This window comes from Prionailurus bengalensis, chromosome B2 (genome assembly GCF_016509475.1).
Source record: "Prionailurus bengalensis isolate Pbe53 chromosome B2, Fcat_Pben_1.1_paternal_pri, whole genome shotgun sequence".
Taxonomy (NCBI): domain Eukaryota; kingdom Metazoa; phylum Chordata; class Mammalia; order Carnivora; family Felidae; genus Prionailurus; species Prionailurus bengalensis.
The window spans coordinates 15,894,858-15,918,738 of record NC_057349.1 but is presented as its reverse complement, the minus strand read 5'-3'; the positions used below and the strand labels follow the sequence as shown (position 1 = coordinate 15,918,738).

Here is a 23,881-nt window from a genome sequence, read left to right as displayed (position 1 = left end):
TATCGAGTGTTCTGAACAACTCACGGCGGACTTGATATGCACCATTTAAGAAAAGTGGGGCAGATCCTCGTATAAAACATGCCCTGTGTGGGCTCATGAACACATCAGCAGGGAAGCTTTATGATTAATGCTTGTAATTCACATGCACGAATGCCGTCGGGACCCTTGTAACTTTGGCACGTCTGGTTCGGGCTGTGCAACAATGTCTGTGCCTTTCTCTTGCATGCAAAACAGGGGTGTTTCGCTTTTAAGGTAAAGTTGAGATTAAGACTTAGAAGCATGAAGGGCTTCTTCGCCTTAAGGGGACTGACAGGTCTCCCGGAAGCTAGCCTGGGAAGGCATGGCTATTGTCTTGAAATCAAGGGATCTTAACCCGGGCTCCAGGTCTGCCCTGACAGATCACCAATTTGGGAAAAGAGAGAGAGTCTGGAAGAGGACTTCACATAGTTAAAATTTGGGGCCAGATTTGCTTTAAATAATTTCTGTTCATCGTGTTTGGTGGTAGAGAAAAACACGTCGATTCGATGTGTATGGACTCTGAATGTTTCCTTCATTTTTTATCGTAACTCCCAGGTTTTCTAAGAGTTGCTCACTTTTGTCAAGGGTTCAGTAAGTCTGTTGTTTTTTTTTTGTTTTTGTTTATTTTTTACTTGCTGAGTTTCAAGGAAAAAAGGGCATGTCTTACAATGTTTTACAAATTACAAGATTGGGGAATGAGAGAATGTTCATTTTGGTACTTTTTTTTTTTTTTTAATCCATGTAATGGGAAAATAGATTTCCTTCCAGTGTACATGGGCAGATCCTGATGAAGATCATAGGCTTGCCCTTCATCTTTAAGAAGCCCTCCAGGAGTTTCTTCCTTCCTGGGTTGGCGTAGAAAGATATATTTACCTTCACTATAGCTTCTTTCCTTTGGGCACGTTTCTGGTCGGGAGCACAATACGGTGGAGAAGGGCTGTGTCTGGATGGTGTGTGACTGGCCGTCCTGTGCGTTTGGGCTCTGCCCCGTTCACATGATGCAACTTTGTGCACCTTCTCTCATGTCCCTGGCTCCTTCCTTGTCAGATGGTGGTTGGGACACGTCAAATCTTGAAATTGCTGTGAGGATTACGTCAGAGTCTTTTTACTTAAAAATAGAAAACATATGGAAAATATATGGTATTATATAACGTTTAATTTAATTTTTTTTGCATGTTTATTTGCATTAGAGAGAGAAAGAGAGAGAGAGAGAGTGCATGAGTGGGGGAGAGAAAGAGAGAGAGAGAGAGAGAGAGAGAGAGACAGAATCTGAAGCAGGCTGCAGGCTGTGAGCTGTCAGCACAGAGCCTGACGCGGGGCTCGAACTCACAAACTGTGAGATCGTGACCTGAGCCGAAGTCGGATGCTTAACCAACTGAGCCACCAGGGGCCCCAACATTTAATTTTAGTATATGATATCTAATATATTTGTTATTGCATCAATATATTTTATAAGTAAGTGTATAAATAAAAATATCTAGTATATTTATTAGTAAAGAGCCCAGCAGTTTCACAAACACCCTGGAAACTCACAAAGTGATGTGTCCCTCCCTGCCTCTCCCCTGCAATGGACTCTTTCCGTGCAGACTCATCATTGTGGCCCTGATTGGGTTTTTAGAGCCCATCCTTATCTAGATACATATGTATATCTACTCATCTACTCTTAAATTCCAACAACACATTCTGTGTGACCTCCCTTTAGACTCTTTATAACTTTCTTTTTAAAGTTTCTTTATTTATTTTGAGAAAGAGAAAAAGACAGGGGGAGGAGTAGAGAGAGAGGGAGAGAGAGAAAATCCCAAGCAGGCTATCTACTCTCAGCGCAGAGCCCAACGTGGGGCTCTGTCTCATGAACCATGAGATCAGGATCTGAGCTGAAATCAAGAGGCAGGAGCTTAACCAATTGAGCCACCCAGGTGCCCCCCTTCTTAGCTTTTTACCGTATCCTTCCAGCACTGTAAATAACATTCCTTTTTCATGTAACAGGGCTACAAACTGTTGTTATAATAATTTGTGCAGAAATAATATGTATCACAGAGGAAAGCTCTATTGACCTGTAATGTATAAAACTAAATACAATTCCTCTTCAGCATGGCTTCTCTACTGTAAGAGAAAGAAAGAAAGAAAGAAAGAAAGAAAGAAAGAAAGAAAGAAAGAAAGAAAAGAAAGAAAAAGAAAAGAAAAGAAAGAAAGAAAGAAAGAAAGAAAGAAAGAAAGAAAGAAAAGAAAGAAAAAGAAAGAAACAAAGAAAAAAAGAAAAGAAAAGGAAACAAAAGGAAAACGATTTTGGAAGCTCACAAGATCACAGGACCCTGGCATGCTGGGAAGAGGGGAACAACTTGGCTTGTTAGAAGCAGAAATATTCCTTTGATCGTTCACTTCACAAGTCTTAGAGCACATCGTAATGTTTTCCTCAGTGAATTAGACCATCTTACTTTCCGTGGAAGAAATGATTTGCCTATCGCACATTTAGACACCTGCAGTACCCATTTAAGATCTCCCCATTGGTGGCTACTCACAGCTACTCACACCGCGGTTATATTTCACGCACAACTGAAGTTCTCACACTGGAGGGGAAAAAGGGGCCAATCTGCATTTCTTGCCAATGTCACGTTATCCGAGTACCTTGTTCCTGCACCTGCTCTGTACAAACACAATTGTGATTCGGTCCTAACGGCCAATTACCATTAGCTGATCCTGAGTTTTTGTCAGACAGCCCCGAGGGGCTCACCACGCTGTAGATGCAATCTCGGTCCTAAAACAGTAACATCAGTGAGTATCAACCACAGTCTGTTTCAAGACTGAAAAGGCAGGAATCTGCCAATATAGATGATAGATAAGATCTGTGCGTCCTATTTTTACCCCTGATCTCCTTCCCCCCCAGCAGCTCTGCTCTGCAGGACAGGCAAGGTTTCTATGCCCCGTGCCTGTATCCTGATAACCTTTGTTGGTTGTGTTTCATGATGGCATATGTTTCTGTCCCTGCATAGTGCTGAGGGTCCTCTGAAGGAAAACCACCTTCCTTCTGTGTGTCAGTGGGATGGCTGGGGAAGGAAAAGGATGCTTTGCAGGTTAACACATTTTGGCTCAGGCTTCTAACTGGCAAACTGCTAATTGGGTAACCTGGGACATTTGTTTAAGCTTCTCGCGCTTCGGTTTCCTGAAGCATAAAATGGAAATAATAGTCCCATTTTATGGTGTTGGTGTGATAACTAAATAAAGTAATAATATACAAATGCACGCACAGATACACATCCCTCACACCCACGTGTCGCTGTTGGAGTGATCTCGACAGGCTAGATTAATCTGCAGTTAAATTGACACCGGGACTTCAGCAGCTTAGAGCAGCGCAAGTTCGTGTCTCGAAGCGCATGGCCGTTGCGGGTGGGCAGGTAGGTTCGGCTCAGTTCATAACACAAAGCAGCAGCTACAGTGCCTCACTGCAGGTTACACTTGGCCACCCGGCTCCAGCCGTTACCCTCGAGGGGATTTAGACGTCTTTGCAATCCCGCCACGTATATGAAGATCGTGAATCAGAAATATTTGGAGACTAATACCCATGCCCACTGTATGTGTCTCACAAAACCGAGTCAGGCCTCTGGACGTTAATTTTCTCATTGACAATACGTTGTGGGGATGCTTCCGAGCCAACTTGTAAAGACATCACTCATTATTTTTAGTGGCATCATGCTTTAAATATACCATAATTTATGCAGCCATCTCCTTATTGGTGGGCTTTTTTATTGTATTGCGATCTAAGTACACTTAAGGGCATCTCTGTGGTCAGGTGCTTTTATTCTGTAAGATCACTATCCAGAAGTATCTAAATCGCCAAAATCAACCTGCTTCTGGAAAGAAACATAAGGCTGTGTTCATACGGCTACACATCTCATTTAAAATGGGATTTATGAGGGGCGCCTGGGTGGCTCAGTCGGTTAGGTGTCCGACCTCAGCTCAGGTCATGATCTCACCCTCTGTGAGTTCGAGCCCCGTGTCGGGCTCTGTACTGACAGCCCAGAGCCTGGATCCTGCTTCGGATTCTGTGTCTCCCTCTCTCTCTGCCCCTTCTCTGTTCACTGTGTCTCTCTTTCTCTCCTTCAAAACTAAATAAAACATCAAAAAAAAATTTTAAAAATAAGATGGGATTTATGACTTGGAGTAAAATGTAAAGAAACAGACTACTTTGGAACAACAGGCTTCTCGCTAATCTTAACCAATTCTCAACCTCTACCTATTCTCCTCTGTTTTCCCCTGGACATGAGCAGAAATACTTGATCTCAAATTTAAAAAAAATTTTTTTTTACATTTATTTATTTTTGAGAGACAGAGTAAGACAGAGTGTGAATGGGGGAGGAGCAGAGAGAGAAGGAGACATAGAATCTGAAACAGGCTCCAGGCTCCGAGCTGTCAGCACAGAGCCCGACACGGGGCTCGAACTCATGGACCGTGAGATCATGACCTGAGCTGAAGTCGGACACTTCACCGACTGAGCCACCCAGGCGCCCCCCCATCCCCAATTTTAAAGTGTAGACTGAGCGCCTCCATTGGGTATCAGCAATACAGGTTATAAAGATGCTTGACAAAGAAAATCTTGCAGAAAATATCCTACCAGACTGATCTTCGCATCCCAGCCACAGAGATGAGATTCACTCTGACCACATGGTGGAGTTCTTTGGACCTGAGAACTAGACGACTCGGGTCCTCTTCCCATCCGCGGGAATGCAGAAGGAGAAAGAAACATCCCCAGATAACACTGCAATTGAGCTATAGGCGTGTGCTCCTGATGGTTGTCCTTCAAATCACCTCTTTTGTCACCTGTTTTGTCTCAATCCTTTCCCTCTTCCCTTCCCATTGGGGTGCTATCTGCTCAGTGTTTGTACAACAGTTTGCACAGAACAACCCCTTAGTAAGCATAGTTATCCAAGCCTACAAGGAAAATTGCTTTCTGTTCAGTTTTAGGGGGAAAAAAAGCAAACCCTTAGCTAAAACAAAACAAAACAAAAATCCCATAAACGCGTGTGCATGCACACACACACACAGAAACTGCTCACCCCATTTAGATGTCTCAACCGTATTTTTAAGAACTCAAGTTCTAGGGGCGCCTGGGTGGCCCCGTCGGTTGGGCGTCCGACTTCGGCTCGGGTGGCGATCTCATGGTTTGTGGGTTCGAGCCCCGTGTCAGGCTCTGTGCTGACAGCTGGGAGCCTGGAGTCTGCTTCGGATTCTGTGTCTCCCCCTCTCTTCTCTGCTTCTCCCCCACTCGTGCTGCCTCTCTCCATCTCTCAAAAATAAAACATAAACCATTTTTTTTTTAACGACAAGAACTCGAGTTCTAAAGCCGGGCACATGAGATTGTTTCTTCAAAGCAGCTGGCCCCTGACTGCTCTCTGGTTCTTCCACCAACAACCTGTCCGATTGGAGTAAGAAATAATAAGGGAAAAGCTAAGGCCAGAAGAACTCTTACTATCGGCTCCAAAACCCATTTTTTTGGAAGAACATTGTGGGAGAGACCCTTCTTTCAGGAGAATTAAAGTCTGCCATGGCGCGGCTGCTTTCTAACGTTTATCTACAGGAGTGGCATTCAAAATATCGAATGACTAGACTTCCAAGAGTCAGAACGGATGCTCAACCTGTTAGAACAGATGCCAGCCACAGACAATGCCCTACAGCTGTGCCAGCGCACGGAGCTGAGTATGAGCTGTCCTCATACATCACTGAGTCGCCTGAAGAATTTTCACTGGCCTGCACTCTGCCTGTGTCTCCTTGCTCAGCATACAAATGCATTATGATGAATATAAAAAAGTCTGGAAACTGCATCCCCTTCTTAATGAACGTCTACTCCAATTCCATTCCATACTTCCCTTCCAGCGTCTGTAAAAAAGAACAAAAACCACATACACACACACACACACACACACACACACACACACACACGGGAACAGCAGTAGTGTGGAACGATTCTGTGTCGGAGACCATGTGGAAGTCATTTTTAACCCTGTTCTTAAATACGTATTTGGTAGATTAGTTTACAGTTCTGGTTTTGTCATCATACACATTTAGATCAAACTAAGAAAAAAAAATAGATGTTTTCCTTAAATTAGAAATGTAACAGGGGCACCTGGGTGGCTCCATCGGTTGAGCGTCTGTCTGACTTCGGCTCATGTCATGATCTCACTTCGGCTTGTGAGTTCGAGCCCCGTGTCGGGCTCTGTGCTGACAGCTCAGAGCCTGGAGCCTGCTTTGGACTCTCTCTCTCTCTCTCTCTCTCTCTCTCTCCCTCTCACTCGCTCTCGCTCGCTCTGCCCCTCCCTTACTCATGCTCTGTGTGTGTGTCTCTCTCTCTCAAGAGTAAGTAAAACATTAAAAAAATCATGTTAAATATATTGTTAATATTTAGGGAGCGGATGAATTTTCGAGGGCCTGTGTCACAATTACCACAAAGTTGGTGGCTTAAAACAACAGATACTTACCTTCTTGCAGTCCTGGAGACCACAAATACAAATTTAAGGTGTGGGCTGGGCCATCTCCCCCCTTCCCGCCCCAGAAGCTCTCTGGAAGATTCCATTTCTCACCTTCTGCCAGCTCCTGGTGACTGTGTCATTTCTTGTGACGACACCACACCAGGCTCTGGTTCTGGTTTCACATCCCCGTCTCATCTCTTGCCTGTGTCTTCCTCACTGTGTGTGTGTCTTTCAGGAGGGCACTTATCATCTAATTCGGGGCCCACCCAAGTCATCCAAGATGATCTCCTCACTACAAGAGCCTTCACTTAGTTGTCTGCAAAGAACCTTTTCCCAAATGTTCCAGGGATTTGATGTGGATGTATCTTTTGGAAGGCCAGCATTCAACCCACCACAGGGAAGATGGGAACAAGAAAGGAGACAGACAGGGGCGCCTGGCTGGCTCAGTTGGTAGAGCGTGTGACTCTTGATCTCGGAGTTGTAAGTGGGAGCCCCATGTTGGGTATAGAGATTACTTGAAAATAAAATCTTAAAAAAAAAAAAAAAGGAGATAGAATCAGGAAACAAAACAAAACAAAACAAAACAACTAATGGAGAGCCTGAGTGTAAATTGTAGAAAAAAATGGTGAGGAAGGGAAAAAAAAAAAAAAAAACCTGTTAAGTCTTTTTATAGATTAAATCTGTGTAGTAATATTTACCTAAGCATAGCTGTCTTGAATGGTTCCACTGCTTTGCCTTGTGTTGACATTAATATTTGGTATTTCTACTCTGTCTTTCTCATAAGAGCTTAAGCACGCCATGAGCATTGCCAAATATCTACCCTTTGATTTTTTTAAGTTTATTTATTTATTTTGAGAGAGCGTACGAGTGCACGCTCACGAAAGCAGGGAAGGGGCAGAGAGAAAGGGAGCGAGAGAATCCCAAGCGGGCTCCGCACGGTCAGCACAGAGCCCAGTGCGGGGCTCAAGCTCACGAATTGTGAGCTCATGACTTGAGCCCAAATCAAGGGTCCCAACACTTAACCGACTGAGCCACCCAGGCACCCCTATGCCCTTGGATTTTGACTTCTTTTAAGCCTAATAACTGTTGAGCATTGAAAGTCGGATGGGCAGGGACAGGCGGAAAGCGGAACACAAGCCGAGTTCCGAGTTGATCACAAACCGTTTCTCGCATGTGGCCGTGGGGAATTTTACGGTTTCCGGTTGCCTTCGCATCATCACGACGGTGGTGTCCTCTGGAAAGCCCGATTTTCACACGCTGCCTTGCGGGGTGTAACGCTCCCGCCAGGCTAAAGATCATCCTGGACCCCCACCCCATCACCATGAACCCCTTCTAGCCTGTGACCTTGCACACTCTCCATGTGGCCACCACGTCTGTCACCACCCCTCTGCCCTCAACTCCTTCAGACCGACGTGCTTCACCACTTCCGTCAATTCCACGTTAATCCCTGCAGAATTCCCTTTACACACGGCTCCCACTCCGAGTATTAAACGCATATTTCTCCCTGGCTGCTTCTAGTTCTAAATTTGCGTGTTTCAGCTGGGTGGGTTCTGTAAATCCCGTATGTCCTTTCGTCGGCTGTCTCCTCTCTCCTATTAAATTGTTACTAAAATTTTTTTAATGTTTATTTATTTTTGAGAGAGAGAGGGAGGGAGGGAGGGAGACACAGAATCCGAAGCAGGCTCCAGGCTCTGAGCTGTCTGCACAGAGCCCGACGCGGGGCTCGAACCCACAAAATGTGGTCATGACCCGAGCCGAAGTCGGACGCTCGGCCGGCTGAGCCACCCAGGTGCCGCTTTCCTGTTCAATTTTAGGCTCTGGAAGATCGGGGGTCTTATCTGCTATTTACTTTGAAAATAGTATGTGTATTCAACTGGTAGGCAATTAATGCTGTAACCGGGCTGAAGCCTAGGGGGTGGTTCTCAAACCCTGATGAACTACTGAGTCACGTGGAAGTCTTGCTAACACGCAGGTTCTGGAGCAGAGCTTGAGACGCTGCATGTCTCCCAAGCTCTCAGGTGACCAGGATCTGCCCGTCTAGGAAACTGCACTTTGAGTAGTGAGTCTTAGGGCCCCGAACAAGTTTCAAGCAGGGGATTTACACGTTGAGTGTATCCTGAAGAAGGGATGGGAACAAGACTGCCATGGGGCTAAGTGACACTGAGAGTGACCGCAGGGAAGCCTTCCTCACTTGGATCCTCTGGGTAAAAATCCCACACAGGCTGCATTGAGAATTCCCGTTACAGGTGACATGATGTTCTGCACTGTTCCTTTTTAGTGCTTCCCTCCTTCCTTTTCAAATTAAAATCCCACAGCTCCTGGGCGGCTCAGGCAGTCGAGTGCCCAACTCTTGATTTCGGCTCAGGTCCTGATCCCAAGGTCATGGGGTTGAGCCCCGCGTTGGGCAGCACACTGAGTGTGGAGCCCGCTTGAGACTCTCTCTCTCTCTCTCTCTCTCTCTCTCTCTCTGCCACCCCTCCCTCACTCACACACTCTCCTTCTTTCTCAAAAAAAAAAAAAAAAACACCTCACAAAAAACCCTCTTTTCAAGAATGCTGTCGGATGATGGTTTTCTTTCATTATCCATACAGGAAGATGATTTTCTTTTTCTTTTTAATTTTTTTAACGTTTATTTATTTTTGAGACAGAGAGAGACAGAGCATGAATGGGGGAGGGTCAGAGAGAGGGAGACACAGAATCTGAAACAGGCTCCAGGCTCTGAGCTGTCAGCCCAGAGCCCGACGCGGGGCTCGAACTCACGGACCGCGAGATCACGACCTGAGCCGAAGTCGGCCGCCTACCCGACTGAGCCACCCAGGCGCCCCAGGAAGATGATTTTCAATAGCAACAGAGCCGAGCCGTGATTGCAGGGATCATAATTCACAGGTTCGTCTTCTGCGGTGACACAGACCCAGACTCTGTATGCACACCTCTCGGCATCAGGAGCCATAGGGACGTTATAGTAATGGATCAGAGGAAGGCTTCACTGAGGTGGCATTCAGGGTAGAGAAGAGGGTCAAGAAAAGACAACCGGATGTGTGTGTGTATCCGTCCCGCTGCCTGCTGAGGGTCACAGGAAGGACAGTGCCGGGAGCCACTGGGCACAGCCATCTTCTTCCAAACTCCCGCCAGCATTAAGGTTTATTGCATCCTGGTCCTTTCTCCAGCCACCTTCTATTGTGACAACAGGAGACAGTGCCTTCGCGGCCTCCCAGTTGAGCCCGAGACACTGTAAGTCCCACATCTTCTTTTTTTTTTTTTTTAATTTTTTTAACGTTTATTTATTTTTTGAGACAGAGAGAGACAGAGCATGAACAGGGGAGGGGCAGAGAGAGAGAGGGAGACACAGAATCCGAAGCAGGCTCCAGGCTCTGAGCTGTCAGCACAGAGCCCGACGCGGGGCTCGAACTCACAGACCGTGAGATCATGACCTGGGCTGAAGTCGGACGCATAACCGACCAAGCCACCCAGGCGCCCCAAGTCCCACATCTTCTAAGACCAGCGTGGTCGCCTAGAATTTGCAGCGATGATGGAAATGTTTTACCCTCTGCCCGGACGGATTCAGTAGCTACTAGGCACATGGGACTACCGGGCACGTGAACTGCGGCTGGAGCAACTGGAGGACTGAATTTTAGTTTTGTTTAATTTTAATCAACTTAAGTATAAATAGCCACCGGTGGCCAGTTAGAAGCTGCAAGTTCAAGAAAGGGAGGTGAAGGAGATGAATCCCCAGCCAAGGATATGGCACTCAGAGGTATACCTTTGTCTTTTTGAGTTGAATAAAGGGCCCCCGTAACGGTGGGGCATCGTTTTTAATATTTGAGCCCAAGCTGCCGGTCGCGGCCGTGTTCTCTGTGCTCTACCACTTGGCCAATTAAAAGAGAGACCCCCGGAGCCTGTAGGTCTGGTTTAGTGTTCCGTGAGTGCATAAAGGATTGCAGCGGGCTTAGCTGTTTTAGTAGGACCGTATGGGGTTAACGCAGGTCTCTTGGTCCGTGAGGCATTGAGTAAGGTGGGAAAAACATGCAATTTTAAAAAGCCGTTGAAGAAGAGACGCGTCCTTTTTTTCCCAGAAGGTAGTTAAGAGGTGATACAGTTTAGGGGAGGGATCTGAGGATTTGGAAAAGAGAATAACAAAGGTTTGCCCGTAACACAACGCAATGCATTCTGTCGTATGCCCCCACTGATATAACAGAGGGGTCTTTTGCTATGAATTATAATGAGCCAGGGACGGAGTGGTAGGAATCGGACACTGAGCGGATACAGTGAGATTTTCCCGTGGCTGGTTCTTGGCTGCTAATCTAGGTGAGAAGAGAAGGGTCCCTGAAGGCCCCAGGGGACCCCAGGAGAGACTAGCTGTCTACTTCAAGAGCCTGCAACTCCAACACGTGAATTCCACGTGAGTCTCTGGCACCTACTTCTCCAGCAGGCTGTGGCACCGCTTGACGTCCCAAACTACGTCATGAAGAAGAAACTGCTGACTTGGGCGGAACATTTTGCAGATGAGCAGCAATGTCAATGAGGGAGTGGTGGCATTGCAATGATCAGACGCTTATTAGAACGCGGGAATTTGATATCCCCAGTGGACTGTTGGCATTTTTATGTGGGAGGGGAACCATCACGTGTGGAACTGGCCCAGTTGGAGGAGAGGCTAGCAGTGACTCGCCTTTGGAGGGGTGTCAGTCACAGGCTATTATGAAATTAACTTTGGGGAAAGTTCCTAGAAACCGCTAGTGGTGATAATACCTCCTTTGATAGTATTTCAGTGGCCTGGGGGAAAAAAGGGGTTAAGGTCGTGGTTCACAAGGAAGGAGGTTTAATAGGAAGCCAGAGCCCCCAGCCTGGGAGCTAGACCCCTGGCTCTAAGCACCTGTTTCACCATTCATGCTTTGCATCAAGGTCACAGAGGGGAGCTTGTTAAAGCTACAGATTGCTGGCCCTCCACTGACCTCCTAAACCAGAATCCCAGTGCCCAGGGTCCCCGAAGCTCTACTTTTTTAAATGTTCATTTAGTTTTTGGGACACACACATACAGACACACAGAGCACAAGCAGGGGAGGGACAGAGACAGAGGGAGACGCAGAATCCAAAGCAGGCTCCAGGCTCTGAGCTGTCAGCACAGAGCCCGACACGGGGCTTGAACTCACGAACTGCGAGATCATGCCCTGAGCCGAAGTCAGAAAGCTTAACCGACTGAGCCACCCAGGTGCCCCAAATCTCTATTTTTTAAATAAGTACCCAAGGTGGTTGTGATTTGCGGCTTCTCCAAGCCTTAGTTCTCTGAAAGGTGATGCAGGACTTGGCAATATCCGAGTCAAGATTACCGTAATAGACATAGTATGATTTAGTTTTTGTAAAGCGCACGACAAACTGGATTAACTCGTATCGGTTACAACCCCACTGAGCCATGGGTTTGCCTTATTTAAGACACCTCTCTCTTTGGACATCTCGATAGATGTCATTCGCCTGGCTGAGCCTTCTTCACCGTGCTAAGACAGCTGGGGGAACCTTCGAGCCAAATGAGCTGGGTTCCCTGAGTTGCAAGTTGTTTCTGAGGATTGATAAAAGCAGCCTTTCCTGTTCCGTGTTATTCTAAGTTTGAAGGACGCCGGTGGAAGGCCCCCTTCAGGTTGGGGGGATTTTTACGCAGGGTGAAAAGATCAGTTATGCCCTAACAGGTTGCCGGCTCCGGCGAAAAGTCAAGGGCGGTGGGCTGGACCCAGCAGAGAATGGTGATGTGTTCTGGCCCACGAGAGGGGCGCTCGCACCCCGAGGGCTCCGAGCGCAGCTGCCTCCGGTGTGGCCCATCTTGCTTGCATTTGGCGGCGCGAGGCTCCAAGACCAGGGGGAGGGGGAGGCTGGCGTCCTGCCCCCGAGCTGGAGAGGGAGCGAAGGTAGCTGCAAAGCCCAGCAGGCGCGAATCGCCGGGGCCCAGATTGACGGAGGGTGGGGCCGCGGGGAGGCAGTGCACGCGAGGCCGCGGGAGAGGTGGGCGCGCCGCGTCCCAGGTGCGACCGCCGAGCGCCTCCCGGAAGCCCTCCTCGCGCCGCGGGGTTCGGATTGGCTCGGGCGGCGAGGTCGGCGAGGTCGAGACCCTTTCGGCGCCTTCCCCACCCCACCCCCCCTCGACCCGCCCCGCGGCGGTGGCGATGCCGTAGAGACGCGGGCGCGGGGCCGGGCGGGGGCATGCTGGCCGGGCGGCGGGGCGCGGGTGGCAGCGCGCGGGGGCCCGAGCGGCGCCCGGCCCGGGGCGCCCGGGGGCCGGATGGCGGAGCCCACGCGCGCCGCGGAGCCGGGGAGGTTTGCGCTCCGCTCGCCGCGCTGCAGGGAGGGCGCGGTGCCAGCAGCGAGCGCCCAGGGACCCAAAAAGAAAGCTTTTTATTTGCCGAAGATGAAGCCCCTGAAGGAGCCCGCCCCCAACAACAACAACGTGTCCTTTGTGATCCATTGTCAACTGGGCAAGGAGATCAAACACATTTGCAGCAACTGCAGTCGGGGGGAGGACGCCCGGGACGGTGAGTGCCGAGGCCCGTCGGGGCGGCGGCGAGCGCGGGAGGCGGGGAGGTGGCGCGGCCCGTCCCCAGTTTGGGGGCGCCGCCGGCGTGTCTCCCCGGAGAACTGCGGGGACATCCGCCCGCCCGGCACTTTGCGGAGTGCAGCCCGGAGCCACACCGGGACCGCATCCGAGCAGCTGTATTTGCAGCCTCAAATGAGGGCTTTGAAACAGTTAAATGGGCAGCTCTGGGATTTCCTCTCGGGGAGGTGGGGTTTGGGGAGGGGGGGGGGTGGGGTGGAGATTTGTCAGCGGTAGCATTATTAGCTTTCAAAAGGTGATTACACCTGCTTTCCTAGCTTTCCGGGCTTCTTAGCCATTCATTCTCCCTCCCATCTTTGCGCTCTGATGGGCTTTGCCCGGGGCGGCGTTACAGATGTGGGGTTCGGGTGGGTTCGCTTTGGAGAGGCGGTTCGGCCTCGGCCACGGCGCCCTGGAGACTTGTGGAGTTGTTGAATGATTTCTGTTTGGAGTGAAACATGGCTGTGATTTTTGGAGCGCAGCTGCCGGCCCCTCTTGGAATGATGCCCCAGTGGCCAAAACGTGGGAGGTGGGGGAGGGGCCTGCAGCGGCTTCCTGCAGGTGAGCCCGTGCGGGTGCGAGCCCGAGAGCTCCCCCAGACCTGATCTGAAGTGGGGCGGGGAAAGGGTGCCGGGCCGCCAGCGACTCTGGGCTGCAAGAGCCCAGAACGAGGGACAGCTGGCGCGGACCAGGCAGCCGCCTCTGCAGATGTGGACGCGCCCGTGCATTTGGCCGGAGCCTCCGGGCGGTTCCGAAGCAGCTCACAGAGCCGACTCCGGAGGGCCCCTGAAGGTCGCGGAAAAGTTTTGGGCGGTAGGTTTTGCAGGGAGAGCATGAGCTCCTGGCCAGCCAGAAGCTCATGGCCTCGCTGACACGCACACTTGCTTGGGCAGGCAGATTTTCCCATCCACCAGGAGGGTTTCCCTTCTTCCCTTTGGAAGAACAGAGAGTATCCCTCCTCCGGTCCTTGTGGGCCTCTTCAAGTGCAGAGTAATGAAGCGACTGTGGCTTGGCTAATGTCTTTTCAAAATTAGAGTCCTGCCCGTGTAATGATACTTTCCTTTGATTAAACTGTGAGAGAGGCTATGCAGGATGGCACCAGGCATGCAGAAGGAGACCTGGGGCCCTCCTGGCACACAGAGCACACCAGTGAATCTCCTGTGAGGTGTGGGGGAGGAGATCCTTTCATGAGAAGCACACACTTACCGACTTGCGGTTTGGTCCTTTGGGTACTGTATAAACTGCGGGCGCTTCTGGAATATAAACGGATGAACGGGATGATGCAAAAGCAGACTTTTGCCATGTAATGAATGTGATAGAGCATGAGATGCAGGCTGAACTGTTCAATGAATCAGTCTGTGGACTGATGTGCTCCACACATGGGCTGCTCTCACAGCCTCGGGAGTTGATTTAAATTAGGATCGGGAAATGTGGCTACAGCAAGGAAAGGTTCCGTGTCTGCACTCAAGGATGCGTGGTTACCCAGGGGTATGAATGCTGTCCTTGGTACGCGTGTTGGTGCACACGGTCAGAGGAGGCAGGCTTGTATTTTTAGCTATGGCACCTATTTATGCTTGGGACACGCATCATGTCTGCGGTCTCAAACACTCTGGAATGCCTTAAGGAACGCCCTGTGGATGTTTGCGTATCCTCTGATGCAACTAAAGTATTTAATTCAAAGGATGCTAGTATGGGGGAGACCTCAGGTGACCGTGTCTAGGCGGCTAACCCTGCCTTCCTAATGCGTGTGGTGCACTTCTGTAGTCCAGGAAATAGAAGGAGGTTGAGTTTCGCCCTTCTTTTATGGCCGGAGCCCCGAACAGTGCTGCCCGCTGTCAAAGGGAAGGAAGTTCCAGTAAATTTCACTTCCTGCAAAGATGAACCTCGTAGGATGGCTCGTCATGAGTGAACTTTTCTGTTCGAGAAGTTCTCTAGAAGCTCCTTTCGACGTGACTCCTCTTTTCTGTATGCCCGGAGAGCCAGCTCTTTTGAAGGGAATGTGAAGGAAAGATAGTCCTGCAAACAGATTTGGTGGGGCTCCATTGAGGAGGAGTTTTCTTGCGTTGTTGCCAGCACCGTGAATGTGTCTGGTTTCTCGTGCGGCATTGAGGAGGCCACTTAGTGGCAACCCAGGAAAATTGTGGTTGAGTTGGCAAGTCTTCACTTGAAATGTTATGTGGGCAATATTTTATAGAAGCCTTGCTCACGGACTCTCTCACTCGATTTCTTTACATAGAAGATGGCAGGGGTGCCTGGGTGGCTCAGTCAGTTAAGCGGCCAACTTCGGCTCAGGTCATGACCTCGCGGTCTGTGAGTTCGAGCCCCGCGTCGGGCTCTGTGCTGCCAGCTCGAAGCCTGGAGCCTGTTTCGGATTCTGTGTCTCTCCCTCTCTGCCCCTCCCCCACTTGTGTCCGTCTGTCTCTCAAAAATAAAACATTAAAAAAAAGAAGATGGCAGTTATTTTAAACACATTTAAAAGCAAATTTTGTTAACTTTCAGTTAAAGACCACCTGTAACTACAAATATTTGGCTAACATAGAATACACTTTAAAAAGAAGTATTTCTGGCTGAGCATTCATTAAAGGTGAAATTACATTTATCAATTGCCATTTTATTTAAGAGTGTTAAAAAAAAAAAAAAGTTCCTGATATCTACTGACTAGTATTAAAGATGCTTTGCTGACCTTATTCGAAGTAAACTTTTACTTAAAAAAAAAAAATTGTGAACTACAGGTCACCACTAATGGTCAACGATAGGTCTGTTTCGTTCATTTTTCCTGTTTTGGTGACATTACTGAAACCATTTGCAAATCAGGAAACAAGCTTCTGTTGCATTTCAGTGCTAAAGGCCAAGTACACAGAGCAAGTACAGGGTAGAAGAAAGATTCAAACCCTCGTATGTTTGTCTCTAAAATTAAGGCGCTTTCCATCTTGCCATCAAATTGATTTTAAGTGTCACCCACACTGAATGTAGAGCATTAGGTACTATGGTTTGTGTGTGTGTGTGTGTGTGTGTGTGTGTGTGTATGTTCTATACATGTGCAGAGTTAATAGACCATGTTTATTAGGATATGGAATTAGAATTGCAGAACTTCCTAGTACATTATTTTTTTTTAATCTGCCTTATCTACTTGACAGGTTGGAATTGGTAGGAACAGAGGGAGAGAAAGTTTTAGCTAAGTAGATTAGAAGTAATGCACATTGTAAAGCTATAAGAAACATGGCTAAATCATCACAGAACTTGAATTGGAAGTCAATATGAGAATATGATTTAATTTACAAATAGTTGAAAATCAACTTTAAGGAGGAATCTATTCTAGAAGGCAAGGTATTTCTGTATATAATTTTGTACATACTTACTGTATTTTCTATTCTTATTTGAATCCCTTTTAAGTCTGTTAACAGGGAGGGATCACCATAGGAATTATAACATCATGAATCATTACTAAGATGTAATGCCAAGTAATCGTAATAGAAATAAAATACTTTTAACATTTTAAAACACTTTTTAGGACAATTTTGAGGGACACCTGGGTGGCTCAGTTGGTTAAGCGTCTGACTCTTGATCTCAGCTCAGGTCTTGATCTCAGGGTTATGAGTTGAAGCCCCACATTGGGCTCCACACTGGGCATGAAGCCTGCTTAAAACAAACAACAACGAAAAGAACAAAAATACTTGGAAGCTTCTGTCTTATGGTGGCATATTTTAAAAGTAATCAAATGATTTAGAGATCAGACCTACTGATTGCAGGTTGCTGTGCCTTTCACATATGATTGATCAATATTTCAAGGTTGTCATTTTACTGAACATGATTTCTACTCAAATATTCACATAGAAATTCATGAATCCATTGACTCGCTAGATACATTTCCAAATTTTGTTTACAGATGAGAAATATTTTCCGTGTTTCCTAGTGGATTCCAATTGGAACTTTTTTTTTCAAAAAATTTTTTTAATGTTTATTCATTTTTGAGACAGACAGAACAGAGACAGAGCATGAGCAGGGAGGGGCAGAGAGCAAGGGAGACACAGAATCTGAAACAGGCTCTAGGCTCTGAGTTGTCAGCACAGAGCCCGACGCAGGGCTCGAGCTCATGGACCGTGAGATCGTGAGCTGAGCCGAAGTCGGATGCTTAACCGACTGAGCCACCCAGGCACCCCAAGAACTTTTTTTAAGTGCATTCATTTTGAGAGGAGGAGGGGAAGAGAGAGTGGAAGAGACAGAATCCCAAGCAGGCGTCTCACCATCAGCACAGAGCCTGATGTGGGGCTCGAACCCACGAACCGCGACATCATTAATGTGAGCCGAAACCAAGAGTTGGATGCTTAACCGACTGGGCCACCCAGGCGCCCCTCCAATGGAAACTTTTAGAGTGACAACAGTTTGTCCTAATATTCCTCTGTGACGGGCTCTAGGGTTCATTCAGCAAGATAGCCTTTTGGGAGAGAATGCCTTTTGGATTTCTGTGGGTCAGAGCCCTCATTTTGCAGGTGAGAAAATTGAGGTGCATAATGGTCAGGCGAACAGTCCCCCGTGGACCCAATCACCACTTGGTGTCAGGGCTACTAACCGAACCTGTTCCTTCGTGAAGGAAGCCGTTTCTAGTGATGGCCCAAGACTGGCTCCTGACTCCTGCACTCACTAGCTGGGTCACTTTAGGATACCACGGTATCCTTTCCTGTGTGTGCAGAATGAAAGCACCCATTTCTACTCTACGTTTAAGAGCTAAAACCCATGCCTCTAATAAGTCCGGTGGAGTAGAAATGAGACTAGGGAAGAGCCCCTTCAGCATTGCACAAGTCAGGAGAATTTTGTTGTTGTTTTAAAACCTTCGCAACGGTGACCAGTTATGTTCTAGGTAAAAAGACTCACGTGTAGATCTGAATTTACAACGGCTAAGCTTTTGTTTTGGGTCTGTTGAGGGATCCAAAAAACGGGCAAGGGGAGATCTAGTTGTTTCTCCGAGAGGAAGAGGAAAGGCCAGGAGCTGAAGGAAGTAGTGACTGGAGGGATGTCTGGGTGGCACAGCGAGTTAAGCGTCTCGATCTTGGCTCGCGTCATGATTTCGCGGTTCATGAGTTTGAGCGCTGACGGTGTGGAGCCCGCTTGGAGTTCTCTCTCCTTCTCTCTGCCCCTCCCCCGCTTGCCCTCTCTCTTTACCTCCAAAAGAAAGAAAGAAACTTTAAAAAATATACTTAAAAACAAAGAGAAGTGATCAGAGGATTTAATGGACGTGGGCCTGACGAGCCCTCAGAGTCAAAGGGACGGCTCTGGAGGACGTGGTCCTCCAGCAAGAGACAGAGGCAGGAAACTGCTTCCTTAAGGTCAGGAGAGCCTAGGAAAAGCTGTGACTTGGGCTGAGCGTAGAGGCTGTGTGGAACCCTGGAAAGGGCACTCGCTCAGCCAGTAGGGCAGAACGGAGAGGAAGGGCTTAGCAAGATGTTGGGACTGGTGTACTGAGTGGGGAATGTTAATGCAGTTGGGTTCTTAAAACTTTCTTGCAAAGCATCATGGACTCCCAGCCATGGAGCCGTTGACTGATTGTCTTACAAATAGTGTTAAAATCAGCCGCTGGAGTGTGCCGGGCCCCCTTGGCTTAGCGATAGACACCAACAGGTACAACAACCAGTTATGGCCTTCGAAGAGTCTGGACTTGAGTGAGAACAGCAGGAAGTAAACTGCTGAATTACCAGAGGGAGCCATTAACTGAGTAAAGCAGGAGGACTTCCTAGAGGAGGTGGTATTTGCAATATCACAATAGAGGAGTCCTTCCGGTAAGGGGAAAAAAACCCCAACAAGACATACGCAAACGATGGAAGCTATAGAAGAGCATGGCTAGCTCAGGAAAAGGGAGAAGTTCAGCAGGTAGAATTTGAAATGGATGGGGAAGCGAACATGACTTCGTTTGGAAACATACGTTTTTTTCCAGCAATATGTGAAGCGTTTTTGTGTGCCATGTTAAGTTTGGGGAATATAAAAATCAGTAAGACTGTATGGTCTTTGCCCTCAAATAGCTTATAAAAATTTTTTTAATGTTTATTTATTTTTGAGAGAGAGAGGGAGACAGAGTGCGAGCCGGGGAGGGGCAGGGAGAGAGAGAGACACAGAATCCGAAGCAGGCACCAGGCTCTGAGCTGTCAGCACAGAGCTCGACGCGGGGCTCGAACCCACGAACCACGAGATCATGACCTGAGCTGAAGTCGGACGCTTCACCGACTGAGCCACCCAGGCACCCCTACCCTCAAGTAGCTTACAAAGTAGTACAGGGAGATGCGTAGACAAGCGTGTGTGCAGAAGTTTTAAAAGGGTTTGAGAGAGAAAGGTATTGTTTGAGAGGCTGAAAGTAGAAAATGGTCAGCCCCACCCTGGGAACTGGGAGGTTAGGAAGATCCCGGGACCATTTCCAGAGTTTGGATTCCACCCAGTGAGCGCTGAAGGCTGCACACAGATTTTTTTAAGCAGAGGTGGTGTGAACAAGTTACCTTTTAAAAACTATTAGGGAAAATCTTACACATATGCAAAAGCAGACCGAAAAGGATAAATGAGCCCCTCTGAATTTATCACCCCCATTCCCCAGCTCCCGTGTTATGTTGAAGCGCATTGTGAGTGGGTTTTTAGGATGGTGTTGCTGGCAGACAAGAGAAAGGTCCCTAATGCCACAGCCACTCAGAGTTCAAGAAAGGGCGTTTCAAGACCTTGAGCGGTGAGTGTCCAAAGATCAAGATTCTGTGATTCCGTCACAGACCCTTAACAAAGCCCCGGGAACACCTTCCGGCACCAGCGGCTCAGAGTCACGTGGCCTTATTTTTAGCAGAGCTTTGAACTCCTGTGTGATTTGACTGATAATTCCCCCTTCCATTTTAATATCTTTTGTTCTGCAGACAGCATCTGTAAATACTCCCTTCGTTCGGGAGAAAAGATGTTAAAAATATTTGTAAGATCTGTAGCTTGAAATATACCCACGTGTCTAAAGGAGGTAAAAAGGATTCATACATAAGATCTAGATATGAAGCCGTATTGGTGGAAGGAGGGATCGATAACGTGCTTACTGGCTCCAAGCTTTCATTTCTGCAGTTTGCTAATTCATAAGAACGGCAAAAAACCTTTTTGGGCTTCCGTAGGCGTTTAGAGTTTCAAGTCCTGTGTGGAAGGAGGCGCGCAGTGAGCCAGTTAGCAGTTACCTCGGACGGCTCGGAGCTCTGTGCCAAGTAAGCATTTGTGTTGAAATTGTTGTTACCGCCAGAGGCCCTGGGGGAGCACAAGGGATGAGCTTCCCTTCGACCAGCAGGTGGATAAGGGAGAGAAGGAAAAGGCCAAAGGGCTGCAAGTTGCAAAGATCCGGGTAAGCGAACCAGGAGCCGAACAAGAATCCGGTTGTCGGGATGGAAACAGAACAGTGGAGATTCTCTGCCTCGGGACAAGACAGCCGGAACGCTCGCAGTAGACCGCGTGCAAGAGACAATGTGATGGTGGCTTTGGCCGTCATTTCTACCTCGGAGGCTGGAGGAAGGGTAGAACACGGTCATTGATTGATTCGCCTAACAAGCATTGATGGCGACCGTGAACTTGACGTGTGAGATAGCTAAAGGATGAGTTTGTGCTGTGGGAACACCTAGCAGAGGGCTACCTTCTTGCTATGCAGAGGTAGACTGAGGACGTTGCGGACGCCTAGGTGGGGGGGGGGGGGGGGGGGCTCCACCTTCTTGAGAGAGAAGTCTAGAGGGGGGGGAGAACGGCACGTGAGCTCAATCGTGGTGGGTGAATAGCATTGGTCTGGCAGGAAGTGTCCCTCAGGCAGGGTCCAGAGCAGAGACAGGAATGGGTTAAGAGGCCCTGGGAGAGGACATTAGTTATAAAGTGCTCAGGGCCAGGGTCTTTCTTCTCTTTCCTCCTCGCTGCTGTGTTTTCAGCGGCCGGAACGCACACAGATATTAGGCACTTAAACTGTGTTCATCGTGAGAATATACAAGTTAATTTACGAATGTTTCATCTGTTTGGCAAATACGTGTTTACTTATTAAAGTGACTGCAGGGACCGTGGGGTGATAAGGCTGGAGTGGGGGGTGGGGGGTGCACCTAGGAAGGTGAGATGGGAGGCTGGGTCGAGGTCTATCATGCGGTCTATCATGTCGAGGTCTTGACTACCAGGCCAAGGAGCTGGGACACGGGCTGTGAAAGGATGCAGGAGGCCTAGGAAGATTTTCAGAATGTACAAAAGTTCTTTCTAGATTTACGGCTTTTTTTTTTTTTTAATATCGAGGCACAATTGACAAAATGGCGTAAGATGTTCAAAGCGCATGTTGTGATGATTTGATATACATTGTGAAGAGTCCCTCCGTCTAGTTACTGAACATATATCATCACCTCCCATAGTTACCTCTATTTTGTGAGAACACCGACGTTCTCCTCCCTTAGCTAATTTCAGTTATACATGCAGTGTTAACAGCGTGCAGTATTTGTCTTTCTTTGTTGGCTGTATCTCACTTCGCGTAGTGCCCTCAAGGTACACATCGTGTTGTTGCAAAGGGCAGGATATCCTTCCTTCTCTTGACTGATAATACTCTGTTGTGTATAGACCACATCTTTATCCATTCATCCAGTGATGGACAATTAGATTACTTCCGACTCACGGTTACCGTGAATAATACTGCAGTGAACATAGATGTGCAGATATCTCTTCAATATCCAATCTCTATTTCCTTTGGACATATACCCAGAAGTGAATTGCTGGATCATATGGCAGTTCTATTTTCAATTTATCGAGGAACCTCCATACCGTTTTTTCTGTAGTGGCTGCGCATCCTTTACGTGGTCACCAACAGTACGTAAGGGTCCCCTTTTCTCCACATCCCCGCCCACACGTCTTGTTTTAGTTTGTTTGTGTAACACAAGAGCCATTCTAACAGGTGTAAGGTCATAGCTTGTGTGGTTTTGATTTGCGTTGTTCTGATAGTGATGTTGAGCACCTTTACCTGTACCTGTTGGCCATTTGGAGTCTTTGGAAAAATGCCCAGATTCTCTGCCCATTTCTTCATTGGATTATTTGCTTTTTCGCTGATGAGTTGTATGAATTCTTTTTTTTTTTTCAACGTTTTTTATTTATTTTTGGGACAGAGAGAGACAGAGCATGAATGGGGGAGGGGCAGAGAGAGAGGGAGACACAGAATCAGAAACAGGCTCCAGGCTCTGAGCCGTCAGCCCAGAGCCCGACGCGGGGCTCGAACTCACGGACCGCGAGATGGTGACCTGGCTGAAGTCGGACGCTTAACCGACTGCGCCACCCAGGCGCCCCTGAATTCTTTTTTTATGTATTTTGGATACTAACCCCCTCATCGGATATATGATTTGCACATATCTTCTCCCATTTCGTAGATTGCCTTTTCATTCTGCTGGTGGTTTCCTTTGCTGTGCAGAAGCTTTTTGGTTTGATGTAGTCCCAATAGTTCCTGTTTGCCTGTTGCTTTTTGCTGTTGGTGTCAAATCCCAAACAAAGCAAAACAAAACAAAACACTGCCAAAACCCATGTCGAGGAACTTCTTCCCTCTCATCTAGGAGTTTCCTGGTTTTAGGACTTACGTTCAAGTGTTTAATCCATTTGATTTTTGTGTGAGGCCCAGTTTCATGCTTTTGCATGTGGTTGTTCAGTTTTCCCACCATTTCTTGAAGAGATGATCATTTCCCCCACCGTATATTCGTGGCTCTTCTGTCATAAACTAATTGACCATACGTGCATGGATTTTTTTCTTTCTGGGCTCAGTATTCTGTTCCGTTGATCTGTGTGTCTGCTTTTGTGCCAGTAGTAACACACTGTTTTGATTACTATCGCTTTATAATATAGTTTGAAACCAGGAAGTGTGATGCCTCCTGCCTTTTCTTTCTTTAAGAACGCTTTGGCTCTTTGGGGTCTTTTATGGTTCCATACAAATTTTAGGGTTTTTCCCCCCTATTTCTATGCAAAATGTCACTGGAGTTTTAGGTGCTTTGGGATGTAATCCATACACTATATAATTCATCCATTTAAAGTGTGTAATTCAGGGGCACCTGGCTGGCTCAGTCGGTTGAGCGTCCGACGTCAGCTCAGGTCATGATCTTGCGGCTCGTGAGTTCAAGCCCCGCGTCAGACTCTGTGCTGACAGCTCAGAGCCTGGAGCCTGCTTCAGCTTCTGTGTCTCCCTCTCTCTCTGCCCCTTCGCCCCTCCCACTCTGTCTCGCTGTCTCTCAAAAATAAATAAACGTCAAAAAAAATGTACTTCAGCAGGCTTTAGTATATTCACAGGGCTGTGCATACATCACCACAGTGGATGTTAGAACGTTTTCATTACCCAAAAAAGAAACCTTGCCACCCCCAGCCTGTCCCTGCAATCCGTCTATCCTCCACTAACCCTAGGTAACCACCAGTCTACTTTGTGTTTCTATAGAAACAGTCTATAGACAACAGTTCTATAGACGACAGTCTACTTTTCTGTTTCTCTGTGCATTTCGTGTAAGTGGAAGTTTGATCCATTTCAAGGTTGATCCGTGGCGTAGCACGTATCACTACTTCATTTCTTTTTAGTGCTAAATTATTGCATGGATGTGACACGTGGTGAATAATACTGCTCTGAGCATTCACGTACAAGTTTTAGTGTAGACGTAAATTTCATTTCTCTTGGGTGTTATACCTAGGAGAATTGCTGAATCACATGGTTATGCCACTTACCCATCTGAGGAAGTGTCAGAGTCTTTTTCAAAGGGGCTGCCATTGTACCTGAAGGTTCCATTCTTCCACATCCTTTCTTATCTTTGTCCCCTGTATTTTTGGTGATAGCCTCTCTAGAGGATTTTTGAGA

At 47.7% G+C, this 23,881-nt stretch overlaps 1 protein-coding gene across 7 annotated transcripts in view; it reads left to right on the top strand.

Moving 5' to 3' along the window:
* The window catches only part of PHACTR1 (phosphatase and actin regulator 1), a 561,485-nt gene that overhangs the window by 293,538 nt on the left and 244,066 nt on the right, over nucleotides 1-23,881 (top strand). Inside the window, exon 1 of one of the 7 annotated variants that reach the window (XM_043590812.1) lies at nucleotides 12,730-12,994. The exons of the other annotated variants lie outside the window; for them this stretch is intronic. Within the exon in view, the coding sequence (XP_043446747.1) occupies nucleotides 12,745-12,994 (250 nt within the window). The 5' untranslated portion in view covers nucleotides 12,730-12,744. Of the gene's footprint in view, nucleotides 1-12,729; nucleotides 12,995-23,881 lie in introns of those variants that run through there. 7 annotated transcript variants of the gene reach the window in all.